The sequence below is a fragment of the Triturus cristatus genome, chromosome 1_2 (assembly GCF_964204655.1).
Source record: "Triturus cristatus chromosome 1_2, aTriCri1.1, whole genome shotgun sequence".
NCBI lineage: Eukaryota > Metazoa > Chordata > Amphibia > Caudata > Salamandridae > Triturus > Triturus cristatus.
Genome location: NC_140580.1, coordinates 1,167,805,317 through 1,167,828,770, shown reverse-complemented (window position 1 = coordinate 1,167,828,770; position 23,454 = coordinate 1,167,805,317). Strand labels below are relative to the sequence as shown.

At 51.6% G+C, this 23,454-nt stretch overlaps 1 protein-coding gene across 2 annotated transcripts in view; it reads left to right on the top strand.

Moving 5' to 3' along the window:
- The window catches only part of PRRX2 (paired related homeobox 2), a 102,593-nt gene that overhangs the window by 59,286 nt on the left and 19,853 nt on the right, over positions 1 to 23,454 (top strand). For both annotated transcript variants that reach the window (XR_014965463.1, XM_085614000.1), the window contains exon 2: positions 17,037 to 17,224. Coding sequence is in view for 1 of the 2 variants with exons in the window: in XM_085614000.1 (XP_085470126.1) it covers positions 17,037 to 17,224 (188 nt within the window). In the remaining variant the exon portion in view is untranslated. The remainder of the gene's footprint in view (positions 1 to 17,036; positions 17,225 to 23,454) is intronic.

Genomic DNA, 23,454 nt, shown 5'->3' with positions numbered 1-23,454 from the left:
ACTCTATCTGAATCCTGCCATTCTTTCACAGGTCAGGCTGACATGTGACTGACTCTTATCTGAATCCTGCCATTCTTTCACAGGTCAGGCTGACATGTGACTGACTCTATCTGAATCCTGCCATTCTTTCACAGGTCAGGCTGACATGTGACTGGCTCTTATCTGAATCCTGCCATTCTTTCACAGGTAAAGCTGACATGTGACTGACTCTATCTGAAGCCTGCCATTCTTTCACAGGTCAGGCTGACATGTGACTGGCTCTTATCTGAATCCTGCCATTCTTTCACAGGTCAGGCTGACATGTGACTGGCTCTATCTGAATCCTGCCATTCTTTCACAGGTCAGGCTGACATGTGACTGGCTCTTATCTGAATCCTGCCATTCTTTCACAGGTCAGGCTGACATGTGACTGACTCTATCTGAATCTTGCCATTCTTTCACAGGTCAAGCTGACATGTGACTGACTCTATCTGAATCCTGCCATTCTTTCACAGGTCAGGCTGACATGTGACTGACTCTTATCTAAATCCTGCCATTCTTTCACAGTTAAAGCTGACAAGTGACTGACTCTATCTGAATCCTGCCATTCTTTCACAGGTAAAGCTGACAGGTGACTGACTCTATCTGAATCCTGCCATTCTTTCACAGGTAAAGCTGACAGGTGACTGACTCTATCTGAATCCTGCCATTCTTTCACAGGTCAGGCTGACATGTGACTGACTCTTATCTGAATCCTGCCATTCTTTCACAGGTAAAGCTGACATGTGACTGACTCTATCTGAAGCCTGCCATTCTTTCACAGGTAAAGCTGACAGGTGACTGACTCTATCTGAATCCTGCCATTCTTTCACAGGTCAGGCTGACATGTGACTGACTCTTATCTGAATCCTGCCATTCTTTCACAGGTCAGGCTGACATGTGACTGACTCTATCTGAATCCTGCCATTCTTTCACAGGTCAGGCTGACATGTGACTGACTCTATCTGAATCCTGCCATTCTTTCACAGGTCAGGCTGACATGTGACTGGCTCTTATCTGAATCCTGCCATTCTTTCACAGGTCAGGCTGACATGTGACTGACTCTATCTGAATCCTGCCATTCTTTCACAGGTCAGGCTGACATGTGACTGACTCTATCTGAATCCTGCCATTCTTTCACAGGTCAGGCTGACATGTGACTGACTCTATCTGAATCCTGCCATTTTTTCACAGGTCAGGCTGACATGTGACTGACTCTATCTCCCTGGAGTCAAGCTAGCCTGGCTGATGAGGGGTGATACCCCTGATCCGGTCCCAGGATACTTGTTTCCAGTCCAGGGAGGACCTGGCCTGGCAGTTCGGGCTGGACTGTTCCCATGAGGAGCAGGGACATATGGATGGGTCTAAACTGGGGTGGTGAGCAAAACAACATGGATTTAGGCCAAATTCTCTGTACTGGGGTGAGTGTTTGCCATTGTTCAGTACTCCCTCCATCAATTGTTCTCTTTGCACTCCTCAGCCCCAGAACGGAGGCATACAATCGCCCTCCTGACCCGTAGCACTGAGTCACACACATACCCTCCCCACCCACAGTACTGAGACAAACACCTATCCTCACTCTCAACATTGAGGCATACACCAACTTTTCTCACCCGCAGCATGGAGGCATGCAAGTGCCCTCCTCACCCACAGCAATGAGGCATAGAACCAGTCTCCTCACCCACACCCTCAAGGTAGAGAACGGCCCTCATCACCTACAGCACTGAGGCATACACCTACCCTCCTCTCCCACAAAAAGGAGGCTTAAAACTGCCCTCTTCACTCGCAGCACTGAGGCGTACAAGTGCTCTCCTCACCCACAGCACTCGGGCATACACCTACCCTCCTCCCCGGCAGCATTGACGTAGAGAACTTCCCTCTTCACCCACAGTACTAAGGCATAGAACTCCCCTCTTCACCCACAGCATTGAGGTATAGAACTCCCCTCTTCACCCACAGTACTAAGGCATAGAACTCTTCTCTTCACCCACAGCACTGAGGCATAGAACTCCCCTCTTCACCCACAGCACTGAGGCATAGAACTCCCCTCTTCACCCACAGTACTGAGGCATAGAACTCTTCTCTTCACCCACAGCATTGAGGCATAGAACTCCCCTCTTCACCCACAGTACTAAGGCATAGAACTCTTCTCTTCACCCACAGCACTGAGGCATAGAACTTCCCTCTTCACCCACAGCACTAAGGCATAGAACTCTTCTGTTCACCCACAGTACTAAGGCAAATAACTATTCTCTTCACCCACAGCATTGAGGCATAGAACTCCCCTATTCACCCACAGCATTGAGGCATAGAACTCCCCTCTTCACCCACGGTACTAAGGCATAGAACTCCCCTCTTCACCCACAGCATTGAGGTATAGAACTCCCCTCTTCACTCACAGTACTAAGGCATAGAACTCTTCTCTTCACCCACAGCACTGAGGCATAGAACTCCCCTCTTCACCCACAGCATTGAGGCATAGAACTCCCCTATTCACCCACAGCACCGAGGCATAGAACTCTTCTCTTCACAAACAGCACTGAGGCATAGAACTCCCCTCTTCACCCACAGCATTGAGGCATAGAACTCCCCTCTTCACCCACAGAATTGAGGTATAGAACTCCCCTCTTCACCCACAGTACTAAGGCATATAACTCTTCTCTTCACCCACAGCATTGAGGCATAGAACTCCCCTCTTCACCCACAGTACTAAGGCATAGAACTCCCCTCTTCACCCACAGCATTGAGGTATAGAACTCCCCTCTTCACCCACTGTACTAAGGCATAGAACTCTTCTCTTCACCCACATCATTGAGGCATAGAACTCCCCTATTCACCCATAGCACTGAGGCATAGAACTCCCCTCTTCACCCACGGTACTAAGGCGTAGAACTCCCCTCTTCACCCACAGCATTGAGGCATAGAACTCCCCTCTTCACCCACAGTACTAAGGCATAGAACTCTTCTCTTCACCCACAGCACTGAGGCATAGAACTCCCCTCTTCACCCACAGCACTGAGGCATAGAACTCCTCTCTTCACCCACAGTACTAAGACATAGAACTCTTATCTTCACCCACAGCACTGAGGCATAGAACTCCCCTCTTCACCCACAGCACTGAGGCATAGAACTCCCCTCTTCAACCACAGTACTAAGGCATAGAACTCTTCTCTTCACCCACAGCACCGAGGCATAGAGCTCCCCTCTTCACCCACAGTACTAAGGCATAGAACTCTTCTTTTCACCCAGAGCACTGAGTCATAGAACTCCCCTCTTCACCCACAGCCAGGGCAGCTGACTTCGGAGCACAAGATTCACGGTTCGATCCCCGGCTCCGGCGGCAGCTCAGCTCAGCACCATGTGACTCTGGGCAATAGCTCCCTTAATTTCCACAACGGCCCCCAGCGCCTTAAGACCCGTAAGGGTGAGTAGTTCGCACTTTACAAATACAGATTTACCCTCCTCACCCAAAGCACTGAGGCATAGAACTCCCCTCTTCACCCACAGCACTGAGGCATACAACTCCCCTCTTCACCCACAGTACTAAGGCATAGAACTCCCCTCCTCAATCACAATATTGAGGCTCAGGACTGCGGCAACGCTACTGATGCACTGTTTGAATTCTGGACTCTGGCCACGATCTCTTCTGAGCATCAGCAAGACAGGCAGACTCTATACTCTCGGGACATGACCCACCAAGATGCTGTCAAAGGATTGTGGGCTCCGCTGCACAGCGTTCGACCTGTCGCCGTTCGACCTGTCGCCGGCGGCATCGTTCGTCCAGCTCTCCACTAGTGTCCTGGCGACTGATTCTGAGACTGAAAGACTCAGACTGACATCCTGGTTCGCATTGTTTTGTTTTCCACTGATGGACTCATCTTTTTCTTTTGTTTTTGGGAAGAATGACGTGTCCTAAGGACGTCACTGCCGCCCCCTCCTAGGGGGCCGTCCCTACACTGCACACACCCATTCCAGGGTTCCAGGGAATGGTGGTGTGGCCCCCCCCCCCCCGGGATACTGAAAGTGGGCTCTCTCTGAGCTCTGCCCCCCTTCATCTCTACTGATACTTCATCAAGGGCCTCTTGTACAAAGGGGTCAATGGTTGCAGCCCCTCAGATTCAGTAGGCCTGATCCCTTGCGACCTCTAAAGCACTTTTTGAAATGTATTAAACCAAGGAAGGATTTGGAAAAGGTTTTGTAACTTTTCTGTGATTTTTTAAACCCATCCTTCCTTTAAAGTAAATGGGCTGCATTTGTTTTCAAGTTTGCTTTATCTGAAAGCAATCACAGACCTTGTGGTCTGCTGACCCCAGCAGGCCACCATCCCTGTGATTGCCACCAATCGTAATGAGTCACAATATGCGACCTGCCTCGTGAATATTGGTGAGGTAGGTCAAATTGCAAACCACTATGGTTCTGTAGTTTGTGAACCGACCTATTATTACATGGGACGGTTCACAAAATACAAATTTATTTGCTATAAGTTGATGCGCGAATTGCTACCCCTTTTACTAAATGCGTTCTTCATACTTCTGTCCCGGTATCCTTAAGCAGCGAATCCCAAGAAATCATTATTTAAGACACTGGACTCATGATATATATTACTTTGTGGCGTCTAAACGGTGAATCTGTATTATTGTCTATTTAGGAATCGGAAAATTTACTTCTTAGGTTGAGCATTTGAGACCTCTTGTATATACTTTAGTATTTACTTATATGTGTATGTACTGAGTGGGCTCTGGAGATCAGCCCTAGGACTTGTCTGCTTCCGCTTAGGGACTTTTTTTCTGTTCAACTGCGTTTATTTAACTGTCTTGATAAAATACGACCATTAGAGGTCAGTAAAATGCCAGGATTGCTTTCTGCTCAGTGACTTTAAAAAAAAAAAATTCTGGCAACTGCCTCTATTTAACTTTCTTGATAGAAAACGACCAGTAGAGGTCAGTAAAATACCAGAATCACTCTAGCATTCTCTAGATTCCAGTCCATAGAAATTGTCTTCCACGGGCACCCGTAGACAATAGTTTTTTCAAATCTTGTATTTTCAGTAATTTGAACACCGAAGGCAATGATTTTATATTAAAAACAGAGTTTTGGACCCTACCATTTCCCGCTGAAAGGCAATATTTCTCTTCATGTGCTCCCATACCTGGCGTGTCACGCAGTTTGGTGCTTACTTGCCCTCCATGTTGAAGAACTGTAGATGTTTCAGCGCCCAGGCTAATGTGCTGCATAGCCAAATACATATAAGATCCCAAAGGCGAGACCGATTGCATTGCAAATGCTTGTCTGTATGAGTCACTAAATCACCACACGGTCCAGGGCCACTTTGTTAACTCGTCTTTTACTGCAACATGGTCCTGCAGCCCCCGACACCACAGCCTTGTCAGGATAGCCTCCGGCATCTGCCCCCTGCTGGTGATGGCATCATAGGGCCTGGAGGGAATATGGAGAAAACAGACACCCGACAAGAGGTGCCCCTGACTGTGTGTGTAAGAGGGAAGTGTGGGTTCAGCAAGACCCCTTGGAGCGGTGAGGGGAAGGGTCCCTCAGCTCTGATGGGCTTGGAGGAAGCTCGGAGGGCCTCTAGGCTGCGAAGAGCTATGTGTGAGCCGGGAGGGTTCCCAAGATGTGAGGGGCTTTTCACTGTATGTGTGGAGCCCTTGTAGCTGTGAGGGGGCTGTGAGGGGCTTGTCCCCTGTATGTTAGATGTAGGAACCCTCGGAGCGGTAAGGGGGCTGGCTGTGAGGGGCTTTTCACTGTATGTTAGGACCCTTCATAGCTGTAAGGGGACTGTGAAGGGCTTTTCACTATATGTTAGGACCTCTCACTGTGAAAGGGCTGTGAAGGGCTTTCCACTGTATTTTAGGAGCCCTCGTAGCTGTGAGGGGGCTGGGAGGGGCTTTCCACTGTATGTCAGGACACCTCAGAGTGGTAAAGGTGGTGGGAGGATCCGTAGGCTGTGAGGGGCTTTAACCTGAATGTTAGGACCCATCGGAGCGGGGAGGAGGTTGTTAGGGGCTTTCGCCTGTATATTAGGACCCGTAGTCCTAGCCGTGAGGGGCTTTCCACTGTATGTCAGGACCCCTCGGAGCGGTAAGGGGGCTGGCTGTAAGGGGCTTTTTACTGTATGTTAGGACCCCTTGGAGTGATGAGAGCGCTGTGAGGGGCTTTTTACTGTATGTTAGAACCCCTTGGAGTGATGAGAGCGCTGTGAGGGGCTTTTCACTGTATGTTAGGACCCTTCATAACTGTAAGGGGACTGTGAGGGGCTTTTCACTATATGTTAGGACCTCTCACTGTGAAAAGGTTGTGAGGAGTTTTCCACTGTATGTTAGGAGCCCTCGTAGCTGTGAGGGGGCTGTGAGGGGCTTTCCACTGTATGTTCAATCAGTCAGGGCCCGATTCACAGAATTAACTTAAGACTAAATCCTAAACTTACTACCATTTTGGTATTCACAGAAGGCACTTACTCATTTCGGTATTCACAGAAGGCACTTACTCATTTCGGTATTCACAGAAGGCACTTACTCATTTCGGTATTCACAGAAGTTAGGAGTCCTAACTTTAGGACTCCTAAATGCCTTCTGTGAATACCGAAAGTCTTAAAATTAGGATTTTTCTCAGTTTAGTAGTAGTAAAGTTAGGACTCCTAACTTTAGGACTCCTAAATGGCTTCTGTGAATACCGAAAGCCTTAAAATTAGGATTTTTCTTAGTTTAGTTGTAGTATAGTTAGGACTCCTAACTTTAGGACTCCTAAATGCATTCTGTGAATACCGAAAGTCTTAAAATTAGGATTTTTCTCAATTTAGTAGAAGTAAAGTTAGGAGTCCTAACTTTAGGACTCCTAAATGCCTTCTGCGAATACCGAAAGACTTAAAATTAGGATTTGTCTCCGTTTAGTAGTAGTAAAGTTAGGAGTCCTAACTTTAGGACTCCTAAACTGAGAAAAATCCTAATTTTAAGACTTTCGGTATTCACAGAAGGCATTTAGGAGTCCTAAAGTTAGGACTCCTAACTTCTGTGAATACCGAAGTGAGTAAGTGTCTTCTGTGAATACCGAAATGAGTAAGTGCCTTCTGTGAATACCAAAATGGTAGTAAGTTTAGGATTTTGTCTTAAGTTAGTTCTGTGAATCGGGCCCTCAGTGTTTTGTAGAGCGTGACTACTCACCCGCAAGGGTCTCAAGGCGCTGCAGGGATAGGGGGGGGGGGGAGTCAGCTGTTCAGTCGAAGAGCCAGGTCTTGAGGTCCTTCCTGCATTGAGGCAGAAATGGTGATCGCCTGAGATTCACAGGAAGGGAGTTCCAGGTCCTTGCAGCGAGGCCGGAAAAGGATCTTATGATAGCCCCCTCTGAGCAGTGAGGGGTCTGTGGTATGTTTTCCCCCGTATGCCAGCTCCCCTCTGAGATCTGAGGGAGCTGTGAGGGGCTTTTCACTCTTTGTTAGCTCCCCTCTGAGCTGTGAGGAAGCTCTGAGGGGCTTTTCACTCTTTGTTAGCTCCCCTCGTAGCTGTGAGGGAGCTTTGAGGTGCTTTTCACTCTGTTAGCTCCCCTCATAGCTGTGAGGGGGCTGTGAGGGGCTTTTCACAGTGTGTCAGCACCCCTTGTATCTGTGAGGAGCTTTTCATAGTCTATCGGGACCCCTTAAAGCTGTGAGCGGAACCTTTCTAGGCTGTAAGTGGCTTTTGGAGTGGCTTCCTGAAGGAGACCACCTCTCCTTCAGGAAGAAGCTGAAGACCTGGCTGTTCGAGCAGTAGCGGCACCCCCCCCCCCCCAGCGCCTTGAGACCCTACGGGTATGTAGCGCGCTTTATAAGTGTCAATGATTGATTGATTGATTGGCAACGTTAGGACCCCTCCAGGCAGTGAGAGGGGCGTGGGGGTGGAGGCCAGGGACATGCGTGCCTAGGAGGGCCGACGGAGAACGTAGACACGGGTGGGAGTGTATGTTAACTGTGGAAACAGACAGGAAGAAAATGAACCTTGGAGGTGAGGGGCTGGGCAGAGTACTGAGTGAGAGAGTGGACTCTAAACTGTGCGATCCCTTATGAGAGTTGAGGGAGAGGAGTGGGATTCTAGGCAGTTAGGGAGAGGGGAGGTCTCTAGGCTGCGCAGAGCCGTGAGGGAGAGGCGGCCTCTAGGCTGTGAACAGCTGTGACATCCCTTCAAACTGTCTACGGGGAGAGAAGCGTCTGTAGGCTGTGAGCGAGAGTGCAGGGTCTCTAGGCTGTGAGGGAGAAGGGAGGATCTCTGGGCTGTGAGGGGCTTTGAGATCCCCCTCAGATCTGTGAGGGAGAAGGGAGGATCTCTGGGCTGTGAGGGGCTTTGAGACCCCCTCAGATCTGTGAGGGAGAAGGGAGGATCTCTGGGCTGTGAGGGGCTTTGAGATCCCCCTCAGATCTGTGAGGGAGAAGGGAGGATATCTGGGCTGTGAGGTGCTTTGAGATCCCCTCAGATCTGTGAGGAAGAAGGAAGGATCTCTGGGGTGTGAGGGGCTTTGAGACCCCCTCAGATCTGTGAGGGAGAAGGAAGGATCTCTGGGCTGTGAGGGGCTTTGAGACCCCCTCAGATCTGTGAGGGAGAAGGAAGGATCTCTGGGCTGTGAGGGGCTTTGAGATCCCCCTCAGATCCGTGAGGGAGAAGGAAGGATCTCTGGGCAGTGAGGGGCTTTGAGACCCCCTCAGATCTGTGAGGGAGAAGGGAGGATCTCTGGGTTGTGAGGGGCTTTGAGACCCCCTCAGATCTGTGAGGGAGAAAGAAGGATCTCTGGGTAGTGAGGGGCTTTGAGACCCCCTCAGATCTGTGAGGGAAAAGGGAGGATCTCTGGGCTGTGAGGGGCTTGCTGTTTTTTTTTGGAGCTATCAACATAAAGGAGGGCTTCTAGGCGTTAAGGAGGGCCTCAGAGCAGTGAGGGGTAAAGGAATGTTTCTGGGCTGTGACGGTTTATCAGCAGGAGAGGAGGGTCTCTAGGGTGTGAGGGCTGTGAGATCCCCTTTTAGCTGTGAGGCAGAGAGGAGGGTATCTAGACAGTGAGGGGCTGTGAGGGAGAGGAAGTGATCTATCGGCTGGGAGGGGCTGTGTCATCCCTTCAGAACTGTGAGTGTAGAGGAAGGGTCTATAGGCTTTAAGGTCCCCTCAGAGCTATGAGACAGAAGTGAGGGTCTCTAGGCCGTGAGGAAAGGGGATTAGCTCTAGGCTTTGGGAGCTGTGATACCACCTCTGAGCTTTGAGAGACAGGGAATGGTCTCTAGGCTGTGGTATCCTCTCGAAGCTTTGAGGGAGAATCGCTAAGCTGTGAGATCCTCATGGAGGTTTGAGGGAGACGGGAGGGTCTCTGGGCTGTGATGTCACCTCAAAGCTTTAAGGGAGAGGCGTGTGTCTGTCTCTAGGTTGTGAGATCCTCTTGGAACTTTGAGGGAGAGAGAAGGGTCTCTGGGCTGTCATATTCTCTCTGACCTTTGAGGGATAGGAGAGCGTCTCTAGGCTGGGAGGGCTATAACATCCCTTCAGAGCTGTGAGTGTAAATTAAGGGTCTATAGTCTTTGAGGTCCCCTCAGAGCTATGAGACAGACGTGAGGGTCTCTAGACCGTGAGGAAAGGGGGTTAGCTCTAGACTGTGAAAGCTGTGAGACCACCTCCGAGCTTTAAGAGACAGGGGGGAGGGCCTCTAGGCTGTGAGATCCTCTCGAAGTTTTGAGGGAGAGGAGAGCATTGCTAAGCTGTGAGATCCTCTCCGAACTTTTAGGGCGAGAGCAGGATCTCTAGACTGGGAAATTCTCTCAGAGCTTTGAGGGATAGGGGAGTTTTTATAGGCTTTGAGACTACCTCAATGCTTTTAGGTAGAGACGAGGTACTCAAGGATGAAGGATCGTGTTGGAGCTTTGAGCGAGAGGTGAGGGTCTGTCTCTAGTCAGTGACACCCTCTCGGAGCTTTGAGGGAGAGGTGAGGGTCTGTCTCTACGTTGTGAGATCCTCTTAGAGCTTTGAGGTAGAGGTGAGGGTCTGTCTCTAGTCTGTGAGACCCTCTCGGAGCTTTGAAGGAGAGGTGAGGGTCTGTCTCTACGTTGTGAGATCCTCTTGGAGCTTTGAGGTAGAGGTGAGGGTCTGTCTCTAGCCTCTGAGACCCTCTCTGAGCTTTGGGGGAGAGGTGAGGATCTGTCTCTAGGCTGTGAGATCCTCTCAGAGCTTTGAGGGAGAGGCAAGGGTCTGTCTCTAGGATGTGATATCCTCTCAGAACTTTGAGGGAGAGAGGAGGGTCTCTAGACTGTGATGCCACCTCAGAGCTTTGAGAGACAGGGGAAGGTCTCTAGGCTGTGAGATCCTCTTAGAGCTTTGAGGGAGAGGCAAGAGTCTGTATCTAGGCAGTGAGGTCCCCTCGGAGCTTTGAGGGAGAGGTGAGGGTCAGACTCTAGGCTGTGAGACCCTCTCTGCGTATTGAGGGAGGGGTGAGGGTCTGTCTCTACGTTGTGAGATCCTCTCTGAGCTTTGGGGGAGAGGTTAGGGTCTGTCTCTAGGCTGTGAGATCCTCTCAGAGCTTTGAGGGAGAGGCAAGGGTCTGTCTCTAGGATGTGATATCCTCTCAGAACTTTGAGGGAGAGAGGAGGGTCTCTAGACTGTGAGGCCACCTCAGAGCTTTGAGAGACAGGGGAAGGTCTCTAGGCAGTGAGGTCCCCTCGGAGCTTTGAGGGAGAGGTGAGGGTCAGACTCTAGGCTGTGAGACCCTCTCGGTGTATTGAGGGAGGGGTGAGGGTCTGTCTCTAGGCAGTGAGATACTCTCGGAGCATTGATGGAGAGCAGAGAGTTTCTAGGCTGTGAGAGCCCATCAGAGTTGGGAAGGAAAATGTAGGGTTTGTGTGTGGTTGTGAGGGAGAGGGGTTGATCTCTAGGTTGTGAAAGGTTATGAAGAAAAGAAGGGGTCTTTAGGCTGTGAGGGAGAGGGGAAAGTCTCTAGGCTGTCAGGGGTTGTAACAGAGAGGGTACCGTCTCTGGGTTGTGAGCATAGCTACCATAGATGTTGATTCCAGGGCAGCAGAAGTAACATGGCACACTCTTTGAACAGAATGACATCAGAAGAAGTAACATCACAAGACCCGATGTCTTCCCAGGACAAGGGGCAGAGATTGCATTGATAAATATTGATACTACGGGGCATATTTACAAGGGCTTATCGCCACCAGAACGTCACTTTATGTGATGTTCTGGTGGCGATAAGCCCTTCGCCTTATTTACTAGTTGATTTTAAGCCACTTAATGTGGCTTAATGCCGCCTTGTGAATGAGGCCCCCTTTCACGCATCTCTTAGCAATAAATGAGTCGGCAATCAGTGTTGTGTTGGGCTTTCCGTTGCAACACCTATTGTTTTTGATGCTGCTTCCTATTTACAACAAACAATTGATGGACGGAATGCTGACAATGCATACATTCTCCCCCAGTCAAGAGATCTGGGTTAAATCCATCGTTCTTTTGCCCACTACACGATGGATTTAACCCAGATCTCTTGACTGGGGGAGAATGTCTGCATTGTCAGCATTCCGTCCATCATTTGTTTGTTGTAACGCTTTTCGCCCTAAGTGGGATGGGTATTCCCAGACGTGGGACCCGTGCTCACTACGCCACTGGAGTCAAGCTATCCTGGCTGATGACGGCTGATAGCCAGAAACCGGTCCTAGGATGCTTGATTCCGGTCCAGGGAAGACATGGCTTGGCAGTTCGGGCTGGACTGTTCCCATGAGGCACAGGGTCAAGACTGATTTGCATATGGCCATGTTTGAACTGGGGTGGCGTAGTGGGCAAAAGAACGATGGATTTAACCCAGATCTCTTGACTGGGGGAGAATGTCTGCATTGTCAGCATTCCGTCCATCATTTGTTTGTTGTAACGCTTTTCGCCCTAAGTGGGATGGGTATTCCCAGACGTGGGACCCGTGCTCACTACGCCACTGGAGTCAAGCTATCCTGGCTGATGACGGCTGATAGCCAGAAACCGGTCCTAGGATGCTTGATTCAGCCCGAACTGCCAAGCCAGGTCCTCCCTGGACCAGAAACAAGCATCCTAGGACCAGTTTCAGGGTTTCACCCTTCATCAGCCATGATTGCTTGATTCCAGTGCCACAGTGAGCCTGGGACCCAGGTCTGGACATACCCGGCACACTTAGGGTGAGGAAGGAAAAGACACACAATTGATGGACGGAATGCAGAACAAATCAAAACATTCACCCCCAGTCAAGAGATCTGGGTTAAATCCATCATTCTTTTCCTCACTATGTCACCCCAGTCTAGCCATATGCAAAGCAGTCTTGACCCTGTGCCTCATGGGAACAGTGCAGCCCGAACTGCCAAGCCAGGTCCTCCCTGGACCGGAAACAAGCATCCCAGGACCAGTTTCGGGTTTCACACCATGATGCAAGGGTGCCTGAGTTGGTGGTAGGCAGCTACATTTAGTGCCAGGACTAGGGGAAATGCAGGGATTAGTCGCATTCTTGTAAATACGGCGCATCACTGTATCTGGAAACTGTCGGAGTGTGGAGTTAGCAATCTTTGCTTAACACCTCGCTCCAACAGTTTCCTTGTAAATATGCCCTTAAGTCTTGCTTCCTTGTGTCACATGTTTGCAATGCAGTGAGCCCCCTGTCTGCTCTCTTTCTCTATACCTGTGTGTATCTCTGTACTTGACTGGCCGTTGTGTGACAGTGTGTCTGTATGTGTGCCTGGGCACATCTGTGTTTGTGTGTTTGGGTCTGTGGAACTGTATGTGAGATAGTGTGTGAGTGATAGTGTGTTGATGTGTGTGTGTCTGTGGAACTGTATGTGTCAATGTTTCTTTGAGTGACTGTGAGAATGTATGTGTGTGTGTAAAAAAGTCTGTGCATGATTGTGTGTGTGTCCATGTGCCTGTGTTTATTTGGCTGTATGTGTGACTGCTTGAGTGTGATGTGTGTGTCTCTTTGTGGGACATTGACTTGTTGTGTAATTGTGTGTCCATATGTGTGTAAGAGTCTGTGTGTGATTGTGTGTCTTGTGTTTTTGTGGCTGTGTGGGTTTGTGATACTGAGTGTGTGTGTGCATGTGCGTGTGTGTGTGCGAGAGAGATAGACGTATCTTTGTGCAGGACTGCATTGTTCATCTGTGTGTGGCAGTGTATAGCAGTGTGTTTTGTGTGTGTGGTCCTCTCTTTAAAGTGCAGGGCGGCAGCCACCCGCGCTATGAACCTGGAGGGGTTTGTAAGCCGTCGCTCCGTATTTCACTGACTGCACACCCCCCACGTCACCCGCAGGTTCGTGGCTGCCTAGGAGCAGCGCATTGACTGTAATAGCGCTCGTGGCTGCCTTGGAGCAGCGCATTGACTGGAATAGCGCTCGTGGCTGCCTAGGAGCAGCGCATTGACTGTAATAGCGCTCGTGGCTGCCTAGGAGCAGCGCATTGACTGTAATAGCGCTCGTGGCTGCCTGGGAGCAGCGCATTGACTGTAATAGCGCTCGTGGCTGCCTTAGTGCAGCACATTGACTGTAATAGCGCTCGTGGCTGCCTAGGAGCAGCGCATTGACTGTAATAGCGCTCGTGGCTGCCTAGGAGCAGGCATTGACTGTAATAGCGCTCGTGGCTGCCTAGGAGCAGCGCATTGACTGTAATAGCGCTCGTGGCTGCCCGGGAGCAGCGCATTGACTGTAATAGCGCTCGTGGCTGCCCGGGAGCAGCACATTGACTGTAATAGCGCTCGTGGCTGCCTAGGTGCAGCGCATTGACTGTAATAGCGCTCATGGCTGCCTAGGAGCAGAGCATTGACTGTAATAGTGCTCGTGGCTGCCCGGGAGCAGGCATTGACTGTAATAGCGCTCGTGGCTTCCCGGGAGCAGCGCATTGACTGTAACAGTGCTCGTGGCTGACCGGGAGCAGGCATTGACTGTAATAGCACTCGTGGTTGCCCGGGAACAGGCATTGACTGTAATAGTGCTCGTGGCTGCCTTGGAGCAGCGCATTGACTGGAATAGCGCTCGTGGCTGCCTAGGAGCAGCGCATTGACTGTAATAGCGCTCGTGGCTGCCTAGGAGCAGGCATTGACTGTAATAGCGCTCGTGGCTGCCTGGGAGCAGCGCATTGACTGTAATAGCACTCGTGGCTGCCTTGGTGCAGCGCATTGACTGTAATAGCGCTCGTGGCTGCCTAGGAGCAGTGCATTGACTGTAATAGTGCTCGTGGCTGCCTAGGAGCAGGCACTGACTGTAATAGCGCTCGTGGCTGCCTAGGAGCAGCGCATTGACTGTAATAGCGCTCGTGGCTGCCCGGGAGCAGCACATTGACTGTAATAGCGCTCGTGGCTGCCCGGGAGCAGCGCATTGACTGTAATAGCGCTCGTGGCTGCCTAGGAGCAGTGCATTGACTGTAATAGCGCTCATGGCTGCCCGGGAGCAGGCATTGACTGTAATAGTGCTTGTGGCTGCCCGGGAGCAGGCATTGACTGTAATAGTGCTCGTGGCTGCCTAGGAGCAGCGCATTGACTGTAATAGCGCTCGTGGCTGCCCGGGAGCAGCGCATTGACTGTAATAGCGCTCGTGGCTGCCCGGGAGCAGGCATTGACTGTAATAGCGCTCGTGGCTTCCCGGGAGCAGCGCATTGACTGTAACAGTGCTCGTGGCTGACCGGGAGCAGCCTATTGACTGTAATAGCGCTCGTGGCTGCCTAGGAGCAGCACATTGACTGTAATAGCGCTCGTGGCTGCCCGGGAGCAGCGCATTGACTGTAATAGCACTCGTGGTTGCCCGGGAGCAGGCATTGACTGTAATAGTGCTTGTGGCTGCCCGGGAGCAGCGCATTGACTGTAATAGCGCTCGTGGCTACCTAGGAGCAGCGCATTGACTGTAATAGCGCTTGTGGCTGCCTACGAGCAGGCATTGACTGTAATAGCGCTCGTGGCTGCCCGGGAGCAGCGCATTGACTGTAATAGCGCTCGTGGCTGCCTAGGAGCAGCGCATTGACTGTAATAGCGCTCGTGGCTGCCCGGGAGCAGGCATTGACTGTAATAGCACTCGTGGTTGCCCGGGAGCAGGCATTGACTGTAATAGTGCTCGTGGCTGCCTTGGAGCAGCGCATTGACTGGAATAGCGCTCGTGGCTGCCTAGGAGCAGCGCATTGACTGGAATAGCGCTCGTGGCTGCCTAGGAGCAGGCATTGACTGTAATAGCGCTCGTGGCTGCCTGGGAGCAGCGCATTGACTGTAATAGCACTCGTGGCTACCTTGGTGCAGCGCATTGACTGTAATAGCGCTCGTGGCTGCCTAGGAGCAGCGCATTGACTGTAATAGCGCTCGTGGCTGCCTAGGAGCAGGCATTGACTGTAATAGCGCTCGTGGCTGCCTAGGAGCAGTGCATTGACTGTAATAGCGCTCGTGGCTGCCCGGGAGCAGCGCATTGACTGTAATAGCGCTCGTGGCTGCCCGGGAGCAGCGCATTGACTGTAATAGCGCTCGTGGCTGCCTAGGAGCAGCACATTGACTGTAATAGCGCTCGTGGCTGCCCGGGAGCAGCGCATTGACTGTAATAGCGCTCGTGGCTGCCTAGGAGCAGCGCATTGACTGTAATAGCGCTCGTGGCTGCCCGGGAGCAGGCATTGACTGTAATAGTGCTCGTGGCTGCCCGGGAGCAGGCATTGACTGTAATAGCGCTCGTGGCTGCCTAGGAGCAGCACATTGACTGTAATAGCGCTCGTGGCTGCCCGGGAGCAGCGCATTGACTGTAATAGCGCTCGTGGCTGCCCGGGAGCAGGCATTGACTGTAATAGCGCTCGTGGCTTCCCGGGAGCAGCGCATTGACTGTAACAGCGCTTGTGGCTGACCGGGAGCAGCGCATTGACTGTAATAGCGCCCGTGGCTGCCTAGGAGCAGCACATTGACTGTAATAGCGCTCGTGGCTGCCTAGGAGCAGCGCATTGACTGTAATAGCGCTCGTGGCTGCCCGGGAGCAGGCATTGACTGTAATAGTGCTCGTGGCTGCCCGGGAGCAGGCATTGACTGTAATAGCGCTCGTGGCTGCCTAGGAGCAGCGCATTGACTGTAATAGCGCTCGTGGCTGCCCGGGAGCAGCGCATTGACTGTAATAGCGCTCGTGGCTGCCCGGGAGCAGGCATTGACTGTAATAGCGCTCGTGGCTTCCCAGGAGCAGCGCATTGACTGTAATAGCGCTCGTGGCTGCCTAGGAGCAGCGCATTGACTGTAATAGCGCTCGTGGCTGCCCGGGAGCAGGCATTGACTGTAATAGTGCTCGTGGCTGCCCGGGAGCAGGCATTGACTGTAATAGCGCTCGTGGCTGCCTAGGAGCAGTGCATTGACTGTAATAGCGCTCGTGGCTGCCCGGGAGCAGCGCATTGACTGTAATAGCGCTCGTGGCTGCCCGGGAGCAGGCATTGACTGTAATAGCACTCGTGGTTGCCCGGGAGCAGGCATTGACTGTAATAGTGCTTGTGGCTGCCCGGGAGCAGCGCATTGACTGTAATAGCGCTCGTGGCTACCTAGGACAGCGCATTGACTGTAATAGCGCTTGTGGCTGCCTAGGAGCAGGCATTGACTGTAATAGCGCTCGTGGCTGCCCGGGAGCAGCGCATTGACTGTAATAGCGCTCGTGGCTGCCTAGGAGCAGCGCATGGACTGTAATAGCGCTCGTGGCTGCCTTGGAGCAGCGCGATGATTGTAACAGCGTCCGCGGTCCCTGTTTTACCAGTGCACTTGCTTAAAAGTGCGCAGTGGTGCAAACAGGGACAGTGCTCCCCTTACATCACATGGGCCCAGGTGTCACAAATCAGACCCACCACACGCCCTACTCCCTACCTCCTTCCCGGCGTCATTGTGGAGACATGATAAATAAATGCATTATTCATGGTTGCTACAAGCTCTGGGCATTGGTTCTGTGGGACCACTCAATATCACGCTAGAAATCCCAACAAAGCGAACAGTACTAATGTATGCATTGTGTATGTCTACAAGAGGGGCGGAACTGTATTTAATAATTTCTCGGTTCTTCTGCCCCAGACGAAGCTCTCAGCCCCCAGCACAGCAAGGCCAAGCGGAAGAAGAAACAGCAACGGCGCAACCGAACCACCTTCAACAGCAGCCAGCTGCAGGCGCTAGAGAGGGTCTTCGAGAGGACGCACTACCCTGACGCCTTCGTCCGGGAGGAGCTGGCGCGGAGGGTCACCCTCAGCGAGGCCAGAGTACAGGTGAGCATTGCACCCAGGTATCCTGTGGGTTCGAGCCTGGCCTTGAACCACGACGGCACAGGCCACTAGACGTAAGCACGCCAGTGGTAAGCTGACAGAGCGGAACATTACTCTTTGAGGTGTGGGTGTTTGTTCAGACTGCACGCCACGAGCTATCCTCAGCCATTTGGCATCTCTTGCACATGGGCACGCTTTCTACCTACCATGAGTACCACCCGTACACTACTACCACTCCTGCCAGGAAATATCTCCTAATGTTGAGAGTATGTTGGTCTGAGCTTTTCAGATCATACAAGGAGGGAACTCAGGGTATTCACATCTGCAACAGACTGGCCTTTCCTCCTTCCTGTCATGAGGTATCTCCAGGTGTTGAAATCTGATACAGGCTGGCCTTTCCTCCTTCCCATCATGAGGTATTTCCAGGTGTTGACATCTGCAACAGACTGGCCTTTCCTCCTTCCTGTCATGAGGTATCTCCAGGTGTTGAAATCTGATACAGACTGGCCCTTCCTTCTTCCTGTCATGAGGTATCTCCAGGTGTTGAAATCTGCTACAGATGGCCTTTCCTCCTTCTCATCATGAGGTATCTCCAGGTGTTGAAATCTCCTACCGACTGGCTTGTCCTCCTTCCTACCAAGCAGTATCCCCAGGTGTTGACATCTGCTACAGGCTGGCTATTCCTGGTTGCTACCAGGAGGTGCCTGTAGGTGTTGGATGTCTAATCAGGCTTTGCCTACCCAGTTTCTGACATGATGTCTCACCAGTACTTGAGCGTCTTCTACAGACTGACTTTTCCTTGTAACTACCTTGAGGTGTCTGCAGGTGCTGGGACTGTCCAGCCTGGCCATACCCACTTTCTGCTATCAATCAGTCAATTTGCAGAGCGCAGCTTGTCACCGGTGAGGGTATCCAGACGCTGAAAAAGGTCCAGGTTTTTAGCCAAAGAGCCAGGTTTTCAGAGCCTTACAGAACTCCAGAAGACATGGGGAGGTCCGGCGATGTAGCAGTAGTTTGTTCCATGTCTTCGTTGCCTGGTAGGAGAAAGAGCGTCCTCTACTCCTGCTTCGTGAGATGTGGGGGATGTGGGCTCGCGAGAGGGAGGCAGAGTGGAGGTGTCTGGTGGGCTGGTGAAAGTTCAGGTGGAGGTTCATACAGGTGGGTCTGCAGTTGTGTGTGGCTTTAAATGCGTGGGTCACAAGCTTGAACAGGCATCTTTTCTGAATAGTGAGCCAACGGAGATCCCTGAGATGAGCTGTAATGTCGGTTCGTCTTGGGCGTTCAAGTACGAGTCTGATTGCGGCATTCTGGATGGCCTGTAGGCTTTGGAGGAGTTGGGCTGTGACCACTGCGTAGAGCGTGTTGCCATAGTACAATCGGCTGGAGATGAGAGCCTGGGTGATGGTATGTCTGGATCTTTGAGGGAGCCATTTGAGGATCTTGTGAAGCATGCGAAGGATGAGGAAGCAGGAGGAGGAAGTAGGGCTGGTCGGGGCAGTCATCGTAAACTTGCAGTCGAGGATGATGCCTACGTTTCTAGCATGGTCTCTCTGGGTTGGTGTGGGCCGGAGCTCCGTTGACCACCAGGAGGCATGCCAAGGGGAGCCTTTGTCACTGAAGATCAGTACTTCTGTCTTGTCCGTGTTGAACTTCAGGCAGTTGTCCTTCAGGCAGTTGGCACTGTCTGTCATGCAGGTGTGGAAGTTGGTGTTGGTGTTGGTGGTGCTGCCTTCAGAGAGGATGAGTTGTGAATTGTCGGTGTAAGTTATGATGTTGAGTCCGTGGATTTTGAAAGTGTTGTCATGTATGTGCTAAAGAGGGTGGGGATGAGCGAGGATGCTTGCAGTACTCCACAGATGACTTCTTTGGGCTCGGAGGTGAATGGTGGTAGGTGGACTTTTTGGGTTCTTCTGGTGAGGAAGGAGGCGATCCATATGAGAGCAGCTCCCTGGATACTGCTGTTGTGCAACCTTGCGATGAGTGTTTGGTGAGAGACCGTGTTGAACGCTGCTAAGAGGTCCAGGAGGATCAGAGCCACTGTCTCTCCTTGGTCGATTGGGGCTCAGATGTCATCTGTGGCCGGATGAAGGTTGTCTCTGTATTGTGGTTGCTGCAGCATCCAGATTGGGAGATATCAAGTAGGTGGTTTCATTTCAGATATAAGGAGAGTCATTAGTTGATGGCTTTTTCTAGTAGTTTGGCCGGGATAGGGAGCAGGGAGATTGGGTGGTAGTTGTTGAATTCACTTGGGTCGGCTGAAGATTTCTTAAGTAGGGCATTAACCTTTAAGGGTTTCCAGTCATCGGGGAAGGTGGCCGTGGCTATCGAGGTGATGAACGGGGTGGTGAATTCATGGCTGAAGCTGGCACTGCCTAGGTTGAATATGTGGTGTGGACAAGGGTCAGTGCAGGCCCGAGTGGATCGAGCTCCTGATGGAGGTGGTGTCCTGGGTGGCGAGCTAGTTCTAGTTGGTCAGTCAGTTGTTTGCAGTGGTAGCAGGGTTGTTGTATTGGTTGAAGAAGTCGGTGCACTTGGGCTGGGGGTTGAAATTCCTATAGATTTTGGCAATCTTGTCATGGAAAAAGTTTGTGAGTTTGTTGCAGAGTTGCTGTGAGGGGGTGAGGTTGTTTGCCGTGGCTGAGGGGTGGGAGAATTCTTTTACAATGTTGAAGAGTTACTTGCTGGTGGTGGAGTTTGATTAAATGCATGAGGCTATGGCTTTTTTCTTGTGCCTGTTTGTGATAGACCTTGTTCGCTTCACTTCTCCTCTCCTGTTATCTGACAATTCCTTTTATTGATGTTTTAAAAACCAACACATAAATAAAAGGCATTGTCATTTACAATGCCAATAGCTCAAACTCTCGCAAATGCGAGACCTATTGCATTGCAAATGCTTGTTATTCTTTCCAACCATGGGATATCTAGTGGAGCCGGCTGTCAGTTACGAATGGGTTTTCCACACTGTGTACCCGCTGCGGCTTGGGATACAAATCGTCACATCTATACTGATAGAGTCCTGTGAACTGGGGTGCTGACCGATCTGAAGCAGAGGTCAGGTCATTTCAGAGGGGCAGAACTGTGACACCCTCACTCAAGACTCGACCAGGGTTCCCGGTCGAAGCAACAATGCTTCTTAGGATAGCATGCCTGACTCACAAAGGCCGGCACTGTGGTACACCTGAGTATGGAGCCCACAATCTAACTTTATCAGGTGGTAGTCGCTCTCTAAGAAGTGCGGCTCCCTCTTAGTAGAGCCAGCGATATTCGGGAAATCACTGACCCAGGCCCACGTATAATGCATTTGGGTCAACAAGAGCGGCATTTTCACAGCACTACTCCAATAACAATGTTATATTCCATTTTTGCTTATGTATGGCCTTTTATCTACACAGCGCTCAAATACCGTTGAGTCATGTTCACACTATTATAAAACACACAAAATGAAGAAATAAATGTGTCCTAAGGGCAGAGACATTTTAAGGCCAAGTGGGCTCTGGCCCGGGGCCCCAGCCTTTCAGTGGGCCCTTGTGGGCCCCTGATAGATCCAGCCCTGTTCTGCAGAGAGTCTTGCCCTCATGACCGTGAATAATTTGTAAACAGATTGTTTAAAATACTGTTTCTACTTTAATTTATTTTTAATGTGGGTGATGTGTGAGAGCCTATTACGGACATTTTGCAGAGAAATGTGTTTATGTTTGATGCAACATTCCTAGAAAAGATCCTTTTAAAACAAAACAGGATCTCACATATAAGAACTGGGAGGGGGTCACAGAGGGCAGGAAAGAGCAGAAACTGGATCTTAAATTCAAAGCTATTCCGAAGAGGGGCCCCAAAATACATTTGGCCCAGGGGCCCCGAAATCCTTAAGGTATCCGCAGTTCCTTGATAGAAGTTGTTATGAAATCTGTTTGTGGGAACAAGCACTATGTGTGGGAGGCACCTGCTTACCCCAGACAGCTACACACTTCCGAGTAGCCTCAGCACATGGTGGAGGGATCCAGGGAAGAAGCCACAGCACACCGTGGAGAGATACAGCGCCTCAGCACACCGTGGAGGGATACAGCGCCTCAGCACCCCGTGGAGGGATACAGCGCCTCAGACATCAGCACATGGTGGAGGAATACAGGGGAGAAGCCTCAGCACATGGTGAATGGATACAGAGGAGAAGCCTCAGCACATGGCGGAGAGATACAGAGCCTCAGACCTCAGCACATGGTGGAGGGATACTGAGGAGAAGCCTCAGCACATGGCGGAGAGATACAGAGCCTTAGACCTCAGCACATGGTGAAGGGATGCAGTCAGAGCCTCAGCGCATGGCGGAGGGATACTGAGCCTTAGAGCTCAGCACATGGTGGAGGGATGCAGAGCCTCAGCACATGGCGGAGGGGTACTGAGCCTTAGACCTCAGCACATGGTGGAGGCATACAGAGCCTTAGACCTCAGCACATGGTGGAGGGATACAGAGGAGAACCCTCATCACATGGCGGAGGGATACAGAACCTTAGCCCTCAGCACATGCTGGAGGGATGCAGAGCCTCAGCACATGGCGGGGGGGGGGGGGGGATACTTGAGCCTTATACTTCAGCACATGGCGGGGGGGGGGATACAGAGCCTTAAACCTCAGCACATGGTGGAGGGATGCAGAGCCTCAGCACATGGCGGGGGGGATACTTGAGCCTTATACTTCAGCACATGGCGGGGGATACAGCGCCTTAGAGCTCAGCACATGGTGGAGGGATGCAGAGCCTCAGCGCATGGCGGAGGGATACTGAGCCTTAGAGCTCAGCACATGGTGGAGGGATGCAGAGCCTCAGCACATGGTGGAGGGATGCAGAGCCTCAGCACATGGCGGAGGGATTCAGCGCCTTAGACCTCAGGGCACGATTGGCTCTTACCGGTGAGGTCAGAATAGAGACACTTTCTGCCAAGGCAGAAGCAGCAGTTTTGGTGCCGGTTAAACCACTGACGTCGCCGTGCTATGCCTTGGGCTTGTGTGTACGTGTGTGTCTCGTGGCTGCGGGATGTGATGTCACCTGTTGTGCTTCTGTTGTAAGTGTGCTGCTCGTGCTAGTCCTGAGAAGTGTCTCGTGTGAGTTGGTGAATGTTGTGATTGAAATGCAGGGGGGTGGTCGGGGAGACACAGTGAAGGCGACCAGTTGTGAGGATGGACTGGAGAGTGGTCCGCGGGGCGAATTGAGAATAAATGGCAGCCTCGCCCCCCATCCCCATGCACGGGGCCTTGTTAACACACCAGGGGCACACCCAGGGCTCCCCTCGCCCCCTCGAGCCTGTCTTTAAACCCAAGGCCGGGAAGGCTTTCTATATTCTGTAAATATAACGCTAAGCAGTCCATGCATTAAAAGGATCTTTGAGGGGCAGGTTGGACAAATGCCCCCGCCTGGCCTCAGCCTCATGATCAGTGTTTGTAACCACCCACCTTTGGGAGGAAAGGAGCCTCTCGGGTAAGAGACGGGTGGGGAGACGCGGAGAGACACACACCAAGCGAGACACGCCAGGAGCTGAGAGAGACACTTTGAGCAACAACTCCCACGAGCTGTGAGACACTTCATGAAGGACCTCCCAGGAGCTGTGAGACACTTCTAGAGAGACCTGCCCGGAGCTGCAAGAGACACACTTGAAGCGACCTCTGTCAGGAGCTGTGAGACACACTTGAAGCGACCCTTGCCAGGAGCTGTGAGACACACTTGAAGCGACCCTTGCCAGGAGCTGTGAGACACACTTGAAGCGACCCCTGCCAGGAACTGTGAGAGACGCTTCAAGAGAGACCTGCCAGGAGCTGTGAGACACACTTGAAGTGACCCTTGCCAGGAGCTGTGAGACACACTTGAAGCGACCATTGCCTGAAGCTGTGAGACACACTTGAAACGAACCCTGCCAGGAGCTGTGAGACACACTTCATGGGAGACCTGCCAGGAGCAGTGAGAGACACTTCAAGAGAGACACGCCAGGAGCTGCAAAAGACACTCCATGAAGGACCTGCCAGGAGCTGAGAGAGACACTTCAAAAGAGTCCAGCTAGGCACTGTGAGAGACACTTCAAGATAGACCTGCTAGGCACTGTGAGAGACACTCCGAGCAAGACCTGCCAGGAAATGTGAGAGACACTTCAAGAAAGACCTGCTAGGAGCTGCAAGAAACACTTCAAGAGAGACCTGCTAGGAGCTGCATGAGGCACTTCAAGTGAGACCTGCCAAGAGCTGAGAGACACTTCGA